The sequence below is a fragment of the Dreissena polymorpha genome, chromosome 2 (genome assembly GCF_020536995.1).
Source record: "Dreissena polymorpha isolate Duluth1 chromosome 2, UMN_Dpol_1.0, whole genome shotgun sequence".
Lineage (NCBI taxonomy): Eukaryota > Metazoa > Mollusca > Bivalvia > Myida > Dreissenidae > Dreissena > Dreissena polymorpha.
In genome coordinates this window covers 4,125,089-4,139,245 of record NC_068356.1, presented here as the reverse complement: position 1 = coordinate 4,139,245, position 14,157 = coordinate 4,125,089, and the positions used below count along the sequence as shown (strand labels likewise).

The window sequence follows — 14,157 nt, the reverse complement described above, 5'->3', positions numbered from 1 at the left end:
CTCTTATTGGCCAATATTGATTTTCCAATACAGCGACGCTCGGCCCTTAAGCGGGCTTTAGATGTGTAAAGCGTTAGATGTAGTTGACAGAGGATCGTCAATCAGCTTTAAAATATTCAGCGATGTAGATATTGCTATGATCTTAAGAATGGCTTGTTGCAGTAACAGCCAAAATACAATGATCGGAAAATTTCAGGCGCCCCGCGGACTCTGATTTTGAAATTCAAGCGCCCCGGCGAGGGACCGTTAAATTGCCTGTGGAAAGCCCTGGATGACACCTTATAGACATTGCAGTTTTAACAAAAGGTTAGAAGCCTTGATAATGCATGAAGTTTTGAATTAAGTAAGACTTCTATGGACTGCCTTATTACCAGCTTCAGCGTCTCCACCATTTGTAAGCTGCTGTTTGTCCATCTGGTCAGTCACTTCCTCAATGTCTACATTTTCTGTTGCAGCTCCACCACCTGCAGGTTAGATTTGAAATAAATGTAACCTTATCATGCTAAAAAGGAACTATAGTAGTTTGACATCTTATTACTAATAATAGTGTGCAAAAAACAACAAGATGATGGCCCCTCACTTGAGGTACAATTGTTGTTGAAGACTTGAGTTGACCTGGTTACCTAGTTTTGAGTCCATGTGACGCATATTTAAACCTGGCCTAAATGTTTCCAGGTAACATTCTGACATCAAGGAGTAGTAAATGAGGCCTCAAAAGTGGTAATCAAGTTTATCTAGTGTTTTTATGCAAGTGACCCACATTCAAACTGATCAACCTAGATATTTTCAAAATTTTCTTACCGACCAAACTTCATCAATATTAAACCACAAATTTTGAATCAAAAGTGCTAACATATTTTATCTAAGATTTTACCTTGTGACCTACTTTTAATCCACACCTACCCTGAATCAAACTTCCCCTAAGCATTGTCAAATTAAATATTCTGACATTTTCATTCCCATTTAATTGCAAGTAACCGGCAGAGACGGTTGATGCTCCCCAAAGTTTTTTTGTCACAATATTGCACTATATATTCAGATAAAAGGAAATGTCTAGTTGTTGGGGCGACAAGAATTGCACTATATCTACAGTTAATGGAAAATTTCAAAGGGCCATAACTCTGTGAAAAATCATCCGACAAGAACCGGCTGATAATATGCACATCTCCTCTTGGTAGTGAAGCTTCCCATTAAGCTTAATTGAATTCCGGTCATTAATTGCTGAGAAATAGCCCGGACAAAAATTGTGCACAGACGGACGGACACACGCACGGACAGACGAAGCGGCGACTATATGCCCCCCGCCCCCCCCAAAAAAATTTGGGGACCAGGAGCATAATAAATTAGTCTTCTAGAGTGGTATGAAGGTTTTGCTAAGATTTGACCTGGTGAAATTGTTTATTTGGAAGCACATGACCTTGTTTCAAACTTGGCAATAATATTTTAATGACAATCATGAAGATTCATTCTGATCAAGTCTCATCATGACAGAATGCAAGATGTGGCCTCTAGTGAGATAACAAGCCAAAACTAGCTAATTCGTTGAATTGATATCCCCTGCCAATATGCTTCTGGACACAAAAGTGTTATATTTGACACTCAAAAAAGCATTTTTTTCGAGATACAAAGGGCCATAACTTCGTTATTAACAACAGATCGTGTACAACGCCATTTGGCGTGCATCATCCTCTTATCCATATATATACTCATACCAAGTTTCAATGAAATCCGACCAAAGCACTTCCAAGATATGGCTCTGGACACACAAAAAGCATTTTTTCAAGATACAAAGGGCCACAACTCTGTTATTAACAGATGGTGTACAATGCCATTTGGCATGCATCATCCTCTTATCCATATATATACATGTACATGTACTCATACCAAGTTTCAATGAAATTCGCAAAAGAACTTCCAAGATATGGCTCCGGACTGACAGAAAGATGGACGGAAAACGCCAACACAATATCCCTCTGCCTATGGCGAAGGATAACTAGATCTTTTTTCATATTATTTTCCTAGTGACCTTATTTTTTGACACATGTGACAGAAATTCAAACTCTGTTACTGTCTAGATATTGTCACATTAAACATTCTCAGATTCTGACCACATTTCATCCAGATTTAGTCATAAATGTTGCCTCTAGAGTGATAAAGTTTTTCAAAGATTTGACCTGGCGAGCTTAATTGTACAAATCAAGTACCCCAGATTTGGTCTTGGCTTTGAGATTGTCAAAACAAACCTTTTACAAATTGTCATCGATGGATTACAAATATGGCTTCTATAGCGTTGATGAGCTAATAGCTGACCACTCTCAACACAGGAAATAGGTTGACAACAATAGTACATAGCTGAGTGAGCCAAAACCACACAAAATATGTTTCAAGGCAATTTTTTTTTTTATAAATCATGCCTTTTTAGCTTAAATCTGAGATTTTTTGGGGTAGTTGCAATAATTCAGCTCTCAGCTCACTGCTGTATTATAAACCCAAAGGGTTGCTGAGAGTTGCAATGCGCTGTTTATTGTCCTAAGGTGCAAAATTTGATCACCAGTGCAAGCGCAACAGAATACTGATACTGCAAAAACTTACCAACTTTTACCAGTCTGAAGGCACAAACTCATGCAAATAGTACCATTAAAGCAATATATAATTGCTTCTATTTACTTTGTTATTCTTTTGTACGCTCCATCCACAGGTGGTTAGCGTGTGGCTATGATATTATTTATTGAAAACATCATTTTGAATGATAAATAATCATATTATAACGATAAATCAAATTTTATGAAAAAACAAGATGTGTTTGTGAAACACAATGTCCCCCTATATGACGTTTGACCTTGTAGGATGACCTTGACCTTGTGAAGGATGACCTTGACCTTGACCTTTCACCACTCAAAATGTGCAGCTCCATGAGATAAACATGCATGGCAAATATCAAGTTGCTATCTTCAATATTGCAAAAGTATTCATAAAATAAGCGATTTCGGCCACATATATTTGACCTCTGACCTTGAAGGATGACCTTGACCTTTCACCACTCAAAATGTGCAGCTCCATGAGATACACATGCATGGCAAATATCAAGTTGCTATCTTCAATATTGCAAAAGTATTCATAAAATAAGCGATTTCGGCCACATATATTTGACCTCTGACCTTGAAGGATGACCTTGACCTTTCACCACTCAAAATGTGCAGCTCCATGAGATGCACATCCATGCCAAATATCAAGTTGCTATCTTCAATATTGCAAAAGTATTTATAAAATAAGCGATTTGGGCCACATATATTTGACCTCTGACCTTGAAGGATGACCTTGACCTTGACCTTTCACCACTCAAAATGTGCAGCTCCATGAGATACACATGCATGCCAAATATCAATTTGCTATCTTCAATATTGCAAAAGTATTCATAAAATGAGCGATTTTGGCCACATATATTTGACCTCTGACCTTGAAGGATGACCTTGACCTTTACCTTTCACCACTCAAAATGTGCAGCTTCATGAGATACACATGCATGTCAAATATGAAGCAGCTATCTTCAATGTAGCAAAAGTTATTGCAAAATGTTAAAGTTGGCGCAAACAGACCAACAGACAAACGGACCAACAGACCAACAGACAGACAGGGCAAAAACAATATGTCCCCCACTACTGTGGGGGACATAAAAAATCACTATCAAATATATATATAACAAGGTATGCAACTCAAAATCACCCCAAAACGGGGTGCATCGCTTTGAACAGCCATATCTTCATCAATTGTGCAGCGGTTTTCACGATCTCGGTCTTATTCAACGCAGAAATGAATTTCCTTTCTGGAAATGTATATGTCTTGCAATATTTTCACAAATGCTGTTTTTTTTTAAAGAAATAACACGATACACAACTCGCATGACCCCGTTGACAACGATCATGCAGTCTTTAAGACTGAAATCTTCACGGAGTAAAGGGCATCTTCCCTACAAAGTTCATATACCTCGATACCATCATTCAATAAAACGTATGAAAAAATATTATTACCGTTCTTGTCGTTACATTATGTATCAAGACTAACTGTCCAGCGCCGTTTGAAACCTTTGTTTACATACATATCAACTAACTGACATTTTAAACAAACGAGTGATTTCATTGGTCCAATGCAGAGGTGTGTCTTTACAACTGGAGATTTCATTCATAAAGACTGCATGATCATTGTCAACTGGGTCATGCGAGTTGTGTATCGTGTAATTCCTTAAAAGTTGACCCAGCATTTGTAAAAATATTACAAGACATATACATTTCCAGAAAAAAAATCATTTCTGCGTTTAATAAGACCGAGATCGTGAAAATCGCTGCACAATTGATGAAGATATGGCTGTTCAAAGCGATGCATCCCATTTTGGGGTGATTTTGAGTTGCATACCTTGTTATATATATGTTTGATTGTGAATTTTTTTTTCAGAAAAGATAATTTTTCGTTATAATATGATTATTTATCATTCAAAATGATGTTTTCACTAATAAATATCATAGCAACACGCTAACCACCTGTGGCTCTATCCACCATATTGGAAGACTGTCATAATGTTGCCAACTTCCAGTGTCACTATCGGTTAAGTCGCAGTACACCAATCTATTGCACATTGTGATAATTGATGTAGCCTAAGTTAGTAAAGTGGATCATCTCAATATTTGATATAGGCTTAGTCAAGTCGCAGTACACCAATCTATTGCACATGGTAATAATTGATGTAGATAAGTCGATCATCGCGATATTTGATATAGGCTTAGTCAATAACGATGTCAAACAGATTAAAAATATATAAACTTTTCTGAATGTGAACATAACAAGAGATGTGTATGACAGAAACACAATGCCCCCTATTGCGCCGCTTTGAAGCCATAAATTTGACCTTTGACCTTGAAGGATGACCTTGACCTTTCACCACTCAAAATGTGCAGCTCCATGAGATACACATGCATGCCAAATATCAAGTTGCAATCTTCAATATTGCAAAAGTTATTTCCAAACTTTAACCTGGATTTAAGTTTTGGGACACACACAATGACAGACAGACAGGCCAAAAACAATATACCCCCGATCTTTCAATCCGGGGGCATAAAAATTTCAACAAGAAAAGTGTGTTGAAACGTCGTTGAGGTTTTTTAAGGGTGCATGCAAAAAATAACTTCAGTAGGTTGCCATTCAGGTAAATTAAATGTGTTTTTCAAGTTATTCATGGCTATCCTTATTTAGTAACGAACAAAATCTTTTATGTGATGCCCATGGAATCGTTGCGCAGAACTGTGTGTGTTATTGGGTGCATATGGACTCCCAGAGCCGTCAAACGGTCAATGCAACAATTATCAAAGTCTCTTGGAGTCCGTTTATATCAATATATGAACTAACATTTTGGGGATAAATGCAATAGAACATCTGATTGTCATTGGAGGATTTCTGCTATAAAAAGCTGACAGTTTTAAAAGGCCTTATAAGAGCCAAATTGATCCAGCGCTAAAAAAGCAATAAAGGAATTCATTCCAATATAGAATTCAGCAGTTTTGCAGAACAGACATTAAAATAAGATTAATGTTTGAAATCAACCAAATTTTAGGTTGAATTTTTATCAAGTTTTCAAAACTTATTATTTTACAACAGTAATTTTACTTTTTCAAACTGCATATCATTTAACAAAACATTTAAGATGCTGATATATGAATAATGTTAAACGATGTTGTAATAATCCCACGGAGCGTATATTGACAGGAGTTGAAACGAGTATTTGATCCTTACTGTAGTCAATTCAAATTTATGCAAAAACTAATCATCCGATTTTATTGGTTTATACGTTATCTTGTTGCTTATTAATTCCTCTTTCAACAAGAAAAATGTGTTTGTCAGAAACACTATGTCCCCTACTGCGCCGCTTTGAAATATTTTTTTTTACCTTTGACCTTGAAGGATGACCTTGACCTTTCACCACTCAAAATGTGCGGCTCCATGAGATACACATGCATGCCAAATATCAAGTTGCTATCTTCAATATTGCCAAAGTATTCATAAAATGAGCAATTTTGGCCTCATATACTTGACCTCTGACCTTGAAGGATGACCTTGACCTTCCACCACTCAAAATGTGCGGCTCCATGAGATGCACATGCATGCCAAATATCAAGTTGGTATCTTCAATATTGCCAAAGTACTCATAAAATGAGCGATTTTGGCCACATATATTTGACCTTTGACCTTGAAGGATGACCTTGACCTTTCACCACTTAAAATGTGTGGCTCCATGAAATACACATGCATGCCAAATATCAAGTTGCTATCTTCAATATTGCAAAAGTATTCATAAAATGAGCCATTTTGGCCACATATATTTGACCTCTGACCTTTAAGGATGACCTTGACCTTTCACCACTCAAAATGTGCAGCTCCATGAGATACACATGCATGCCAAATATCAAGTTGCTATCTTGAATATTGAAAAAGTTATTGCAAATGTTAAAGTAGGAGCAAACAGACCAACAGACCAACATACAGACCAACAGACAGGGCAAAAACAATATGTCCCCCACTATAGTGGGTGGGGGACATAAAAAATTCAACTTTAAGTATATTGCCGTTGTTATTAGTGGATGTATAGCGAGTTAAAAACGAGAAATACACATTTTATGTTTTACCCACGCGCGTTTAACCTTGTCGATACTTTGTTATGTAACCAGTAGCTATCGATTAGCGTACATCAAAGTGCAAAGGTTATACATTTTGATGTGCCCACTAACGTCTCTAGCGGACCCACTTGATATTTTCGGCTTTGCACACTTCAAATAAAATGGGTCATGGGTGTGAAAAACATTCGTTTGTTGTTTATTATCAAAGAGGTTATTATGTATAATGATATGAAAGGTGATGTACCTTAAATTATCAATAATTAAACTTATTTAGAGATTCTTGAAAATCAGGGTCGGTGTTACTCAGATCATTTCGTATTTTGACATCAGTGCATCATGTCCAACTATTCAAAATCAGATTTTTTTCACTGGGATGATGACGACTTATATTTAGACGAATTGTACGGTGATTACACATGTTGCAGTGATGATTCTGAGAATGTTAAACCGTGTAAGAAAGTAGAAGTGACAAAAGCAATCGAATCAGTGGGTGTCTACCAGTGAAAAGAGTGCCCCAAAACTTACAAGACAATGTATCGTTTTCGGGGTCATATGAATTCCAAGCACGGATACGAAAGAGTGAATGGTAAATATTTTATTAGTTTCATCATGCTTATTTCATATTATTATTATGTATAATTTTATGAAAGGTTATTTACCTTAAATTATCAATTAATTAAAATTATTTAAAGATTCTTAAAAATCCCGGCCGAAAAATATCAAGAGGGTCCACTATATACGCTGTCTCGTAATAAAATTAACACCCTGTCTGTGTTATAAACGAGAGCTGAAATCATTAATTTATTAAGCTTCATTAATAATTAGCTTATTGATATGTTTCGTGAACAAAATATTTCAATACATAAAAAATATAATAATCATGACAAAGGAAATAAAATGGCCGGTATCTAAACAAAAGCATAATCGCCAGGACCGTAGCATCAGTTCTCTGCGTAAGGAACGCGCGATACTTTCGTACAAAGTCATTCCTTACTTAATTTCATTTTTAAAACCTTTTTTATGATATACAGAATTCTATTCTCCTAAGCAAGATGTAATTTTCAAAACTGAACTTCAAATATAAACGCTACAAATCGGTATAAAGTACGAACATGTCAACCGTAAATCTAGACTCTAAAACGGTGTGATATTTGCAAAAGTTAAAGTTATAACTTGCCGGGCTGCCCAAATCAGAAGAAAAACAATATATATTTATATATCTGAAAACTACGTAACGTAGGCTTTCTAATGATATATGCTGTCCGGTAATCTTGCGCAGTTAAGGATCAATTGGTTTAAAAACATAATCTTTTATAAATTGACAACATAATATCTAAATTTATTATGAAAATAACAAGTTCATGTGCTTATTAACACAAAGATATGTGATACATTCAGTGAAGACCTGTCCGATTTGATTTTAAAAAAACAAACATGACTCACCTCATTTTGAAAATATGACAGTGTCCGGTAATCTTGCGCACTTGGTGCAATGACCTCATTTAGGCAAAATTGTAGACACAGGATCAGCAATTAGGGACAAAAACATTCCAGAAAATTATTATAAAAATCAGGTTGTAAAGCCATTCAAATTTAATGTGGATTTTTTTTATTTCTTTGATGATGGTGGTGTCATTCTGCTGAATGTAGCAAAAGTAACAATAAAAAATATAAAATCATTGCTTTCTAACGTGAACAAAAATGTTTAAGCATAACAGGCTTAATTTTAAGCCGATAATGCTTCCTTAGTTTACTGAAAATATCAAAACTAGGCCATTGCGCATGCATAGATAATACCAAGTGTGGTTTGAAAAAATGGCGGGAAATGATGACAATGTCGTCTGATGCAATATATTTTCAATGTAAAAAAATAACTTAACTGATCGGATATTGTGCAATGGAATGCTAAATTACACGTTGGATTTATGTATTCTAAATTTAAAGTACGAAAACGCTAAAGACCGCAGGGAATTTGTGATTTATTTCGAATTTATCGTAAGTAGGCCAGTGTACAATTTTTGTATAGGGATGATGCAAACGGTGTTAAAATGTTATGATGGCATTTTATTTTGCAAACGCACAGGGCTTAACACTAAGGCACGTCCGAACGACATTTACTGCCTGAACCTAGGTCCGGGCTAGCCAATGTCCCAGTAACATGCCCGACCGGTCATGTGTATTTTGGGCGGGATTATGTGTTCTATATCAATAAACTGTGTTTTAAATAAGCCTTTGAAAGATGCAAAAATCTTTATGCAGTAGATTTCGCTTAATTGAATAGCCCATTTGTCACATCCAAATATTCAATTATCCGAAGTATTCAGTTATGCAGAATCAGTTATATTTCCAATTTTATCACTAACCGGGTGTAATCATCCTGGAAAATTGTGCTTTTCATGCATAATCAAAACATCGTTTCAACACGTTAAGCGTTTAAAAAAAGTTAATATTGGATTTTAATATTGAATCCATTATAAATATAATGTAAATGTTTTGTTGAATTCCCAAATGAGAATACAAATTTGTAATCCAAAACACACTTTCTATCTTTCAATAAAACATCCTCATGTATTTCCTTTGCACCCAACAAAAAGCTAGCGAAAACTATGCAGCAATGTACAATGTCACGCCATACGGTGCGTGTAATGATTTTTCCTATATTCATTTTATTGTTTACCCAACGCTTACGCTAGCAACATCTATTGCTCATGTATAGTCCTGGTAAAAAGTGCGCGAAAATTAGCGTGGGTGTATATCAGGGATCATATTTTTTTCGGTTTTGTCGGTCCTAGACCGATTGCAGTTATGAAAGACCAATTGAAAATCCTAAACAGTAGGTCTGGTTCTGTTCGCTAAAATTCCCATGAAAATCAATTACACAGTGCACATGCTAACATCCCCCGTCATGACATTCTTATCTCCATTAGGTGTGATAAACCATTCGCTGCAGTCTCTAAACCAGTCAGGACCGGTTTATTGCACGTCAGACGAAGAATAAAAATTTTGTGAACAGCGGATTAAAGACATGTCCGAAATTAACAAGGGTGGTCGAAAATTGTGCACCTTATACACTGAAAGCACGCGCTGTAACTAAACAAAACATGCCGATACATTTTCCACCAGCGTAATAATCCGGTAATATTATTTTGAATGAAAGTCGCGGATCTGATCGACAGAACAGCCGAAAGTTATTTTTATGGGCGACTTCACATAAGACAGTACACAAGAAAAATAATATACATTGTATAAATCTTTAGTAAAAACCGCATTAGAATCGAAATAATTTGTGTACATTATAGTTTGTTCTGTTAAAAAAATGACCAAGGGAATTTTACTGGTACATTTATTATACCACCTTCATGAATGGCAAAATCAATGGTATATATTTTAACGTAATTTGTCAGAATTTCGGACATAAATGTTCGGATACTTTTTCCCCATTTATATCCAGACCGATTGATGTTGCGGGAAAATATGATCCCTGGTGTATATACACTGTCAAAGGAAAACTTTGTAGCGTGGAGAATGCAGTATCTTTGATGTTACGCTCTTTCAGGTAGTCTAGTATTGAAACAGATAATGTACTGTGTACTGATTTACTGGAAAATCTGGTCAGTACTGGATTTAATTTTGGTTATTGTGAAAACATGATCAGCAGTGTTAAGACTGCGATGTTTTGACTAATGTGGGCGTTTTCGATTGTTCGACATCATGTTTAGATATGATTTACTGTGACGCATTTGTGTAGGTTTATATACACGAACTGTGAATATAGTGTAACATTCCATCACCTATTGCAAACTGTCGAGAAAGACACGTCAACAGTTTGTTTCTAATCAGCAACACACTCTTAAATTGTTTCTAAGCGACAACAAACTGTTGAAGTGTGTTACTTGACAGTTTGCATTGGAAAGTTTGCACCTGACTGCACTCCGGAGACTCCACCAGAGACTCCAGTGTTTGCATTGTACTTGCTCGCATACTACATCTGTAAGTTGACAGACGCTGCATACATGCATGGTGTGAAATAAACAAAGGCAGTAAATTGAGCATGTCTGTCAAAATCGTCGATACGATGCGTATCCTTGGAGATTTATGACATTCTTTGCTGGATTATAGTGTGGATTATAGTGTGCAATAGAAAATTGGCTATTCAATGAACCGAAATACGCATTATTTCCTATCAAAATATGTGGAGTTTCTACAACAGAAAGAGATGCAAATGGTTTGGTGTTTTCAATGTCTATTCAATTAACAGACTTATTTGATTATCCAATATTAAATTAAGTGGAATCTACTGTACAGTATGATCAGATGACAATTAAATCCCAGATTGAAGTTGGAGACTACAAACAGATCGTAACTCGAAATAGATTTGGAACCCACTGATTGCAATCAAAAAGAGGTCGACAACTCAGAAAATCCCCGGCGGTTTTCCTGGTAAAACACGTCAGTACCTATTTTTAAACGGAATTCCGATAGATATGGTTTTGATTGGTTTCCTCGAAGTGATGTGTTTTCTCATACAAATACGTTTTAAACTAAAAGCCGGGATCGCCCAGGATTGTCTGGGATCGATGAAGGTAAAAAACTCGACATTAACACAAAGTTAATATCAAATTATTATTTATTTATCAATTTTAATTTGTTTGATCGATTTGAAGTGTTTTGACAATCTTTTTTACGCAATTCAATTAGCAAAACTAATATTAATGGTCGATCCCAGCTTTTAGTAGAGAGTTACCCTGTACAATTGTTACGACTACCGCAGGGCCCTCACACTACTTTGGGGGAAGGGGTCCGCAGCCCTTAGGAGGGGGAATTTTCGCAGAGTTTCCCTTTTATGGGGATTTTTTACTTACTCTATCATTATTACATTTGTACATGTTTGCACTATATTCATTGCATTTTCATAATTTAGTATGTTTGCAAAGATTAAATTGAAATATAATAATCATGAAACACATCTGTCTATTTTTTTTTTGGGGGGGGGGGGGATTTTTCCCCCCAAAAGGGGAAACAAGTGTACTTTTCAGGTGGGGGACTGCCGCCGAATTTCGGTGGCAGATTTAATAGATTGAGGGCCCTGTACCGTAACACGTTATTTGTTCTTTTGCGACAACTAAGATTCTCTTACCGTTTGTTGTCAGACGGCAACCGCGGCAATCTATGTAAAAAGGTTTTAATTTCGATGAATGTCGTTGTTTAAGTTTGGCTTTTTGGGTGGGGATGGGGGTTCCTCAAATAAGAAAAGAAAAGGGAAGGAGGAATGTAAGAGAAAGTATAAGGAAAAAAAAACAAGGAAATTTCTCCCGAAATGGCGTGAACATTACAAATTGATGTCTTAAGTAGATGAATATTGTATTCATTAGCATTAGTAAGGCAATGATTGAATCATAATTGCGCATCTCTACGCACAAGAAAATACAAGTTAAATGATAAATATAAAGGTTTTGATAAGACTTGGGTCAGGGCACATGAGAGAATGGTCAGGGCTAGTAGGTTCTGCATTTACTAGCCCGAATGGGCTAGTTGATAAAGAGTTAGTGTTAAGCCCTGATGTACCTTTTAAATCTGTTAATTGTTAAAAATGTTAAATTCAATCTTTCATAACTAAAGAAGACAATTTGTCGTCTGCAAAATTCACAACTGCGGAGTGCGCAGGATTAATGGACGCGCAATATTACCGGATATAACTGTACAATTTGTCAAAATCGGCAGAGAAATGAAAGTATAATTAAAACAAGATGTGTTTGTGAAACACAATGTCCCCCTATATGATGTTTGACCTTGTAGGATGACCTTGACTTTGTGAAGGATGACCTTGACCTTTCACCACTCAAAATGTGCAGCTTCATGAGATACACATGCATGCCAAATATCAAGTTGCTATCTTCAATATTGCAAAAGAATTCATAAAATAAGCGATTTGGGCCACATATATTTGACCTCTGACCTTGAAGGATGACCTTGACCTTGACCTTTCACCACTCAAAATGTGCAGCTCCATGAGATGCACGTGCATGCCAAATATCAAGTTGCTATCTTCAATATTACAAAAGTATTTATAAAATAAGCGATTTGGGCCACATATATTTGACCTCTGACCTTGAAGGATGACCTTGACCTTTCACCACTCAAAATGTACAGCTCCATGAAATACACACGCATGCCAAATATCAAGTTGCTATCTTCAATATTGCAAAAGTATTCATAAAATGAGCGATTTTGGCCACATATATTTGACCTCTGACCTTGAAGGATGACCTTGACCTTTCACCACTCAAAATGTGCAGCTTCATGAGATACACATGCATGCCAAATATGAAGTTGCTATCTTCAATATAGCAAAAGTTATTGCAAAATGTTAAAGTTGGCGCAAACAGACCAACAGACAGACAGGGCAAAAACAATATGTCCCCCACTACTATAGTGGGGGACATAAAAAGACGTGAGTGGGTACATCAAAATGTATAACCTCGGCGCTTCGATGTATGCTAATCGATAGCTACTGTTTACGTAACAAAGTATCGACAAGCTATAGACAATCCCAGAAATAGATACCTTCCCGGATTACCAGCCCCTGAATACTCTCGCGCGCCTCCAAAACGGTACTGAAGAAATAAACATGGACCTATATATGTGTGTATAGGTCCCTACGCAAAACAAGGAAGCGAAACGGGTTTATCAAATATATTTGAGGATTTAAAGAGTTTCTGTTATCGATCTGACAACCACATAATAGTTCGTGTTTTTTTTATTAATATAAATTATGTAATTAGTAGAAATAAGGTTTATCTGCATTCGTTTAAGAGTAACAACACACAGCATGGACATGGACCTATTTGTGTAGGTCCCTGACATGAATAAGGTCTTGATTGTCATTTAACATGTTATGTAAAGGTGACGCGTGATATCTTATCTAAATTTCGGTATCAACACAGGTGCAGACATGTGGTGTCAGGGGCAAACCCATAAACGCTTTTAATCCGCACTTGGAACATCGCCTCCCACTGAGCGAATTCGTTCCCACCTTTATCGCTGATGTTTTTTTCAAGAGATGTATGTTGCTGTCATTTATAATCCGTAATTAAAGAAAAATAAATCACTTATTTTGTGCGTGTTTTTATTTTTTAAGCGTAAATTTAGACTGTTTTACGAACATTTAATAAAGACATACGTTTAGGAAATCTAGAGAACACAATTGGAACTATTTAAGTTTATTTAAGGCTCATTATTTTTTATGTTGAACATTTAAATCGTGAATTTAGATGTTATTAAGAAAAATTTAATAATATTTCAGGCAACATGTAAAACGTTATTTAAATAATAATATAAGAAAGTTGTAGACAAAAGCTGATATGTCCTTTTCAATAAAAAAAAGTATGACATATCCTGACATCTTACACAGTTTTGCAAGCGAATAAATCCGATACTTGTTCATTTAAATCACAAAATTCATTTCCGGCTAGTTATTTTTGTATAAGCTTAAGAG

At 36.0% G+C, this 14,157-nt stretch overlaps 1 protein-coding gene across 1 annotated transcript in view; it reads right to left on the bottom strand.

Moving 5' to 3' along the window:
* The window catches only part of LOC127865663 (methionine aminopeptidase 2-like), a 37,925-nt gene that overhangs the window by 16,228 nt on the left and 7,540 nt on the right, over positions 1-14,157 (bottom strand). Inside the window, exon 2 of the mRNA XM_052405577.1 lies at positions 372-464. Coding sequence (XP_052261537.1) covers positions 372-464 — 93 coding nt within the window. The remainder of the gene's footprint in view (positions 1-371; positions 465-14,157) is intronic.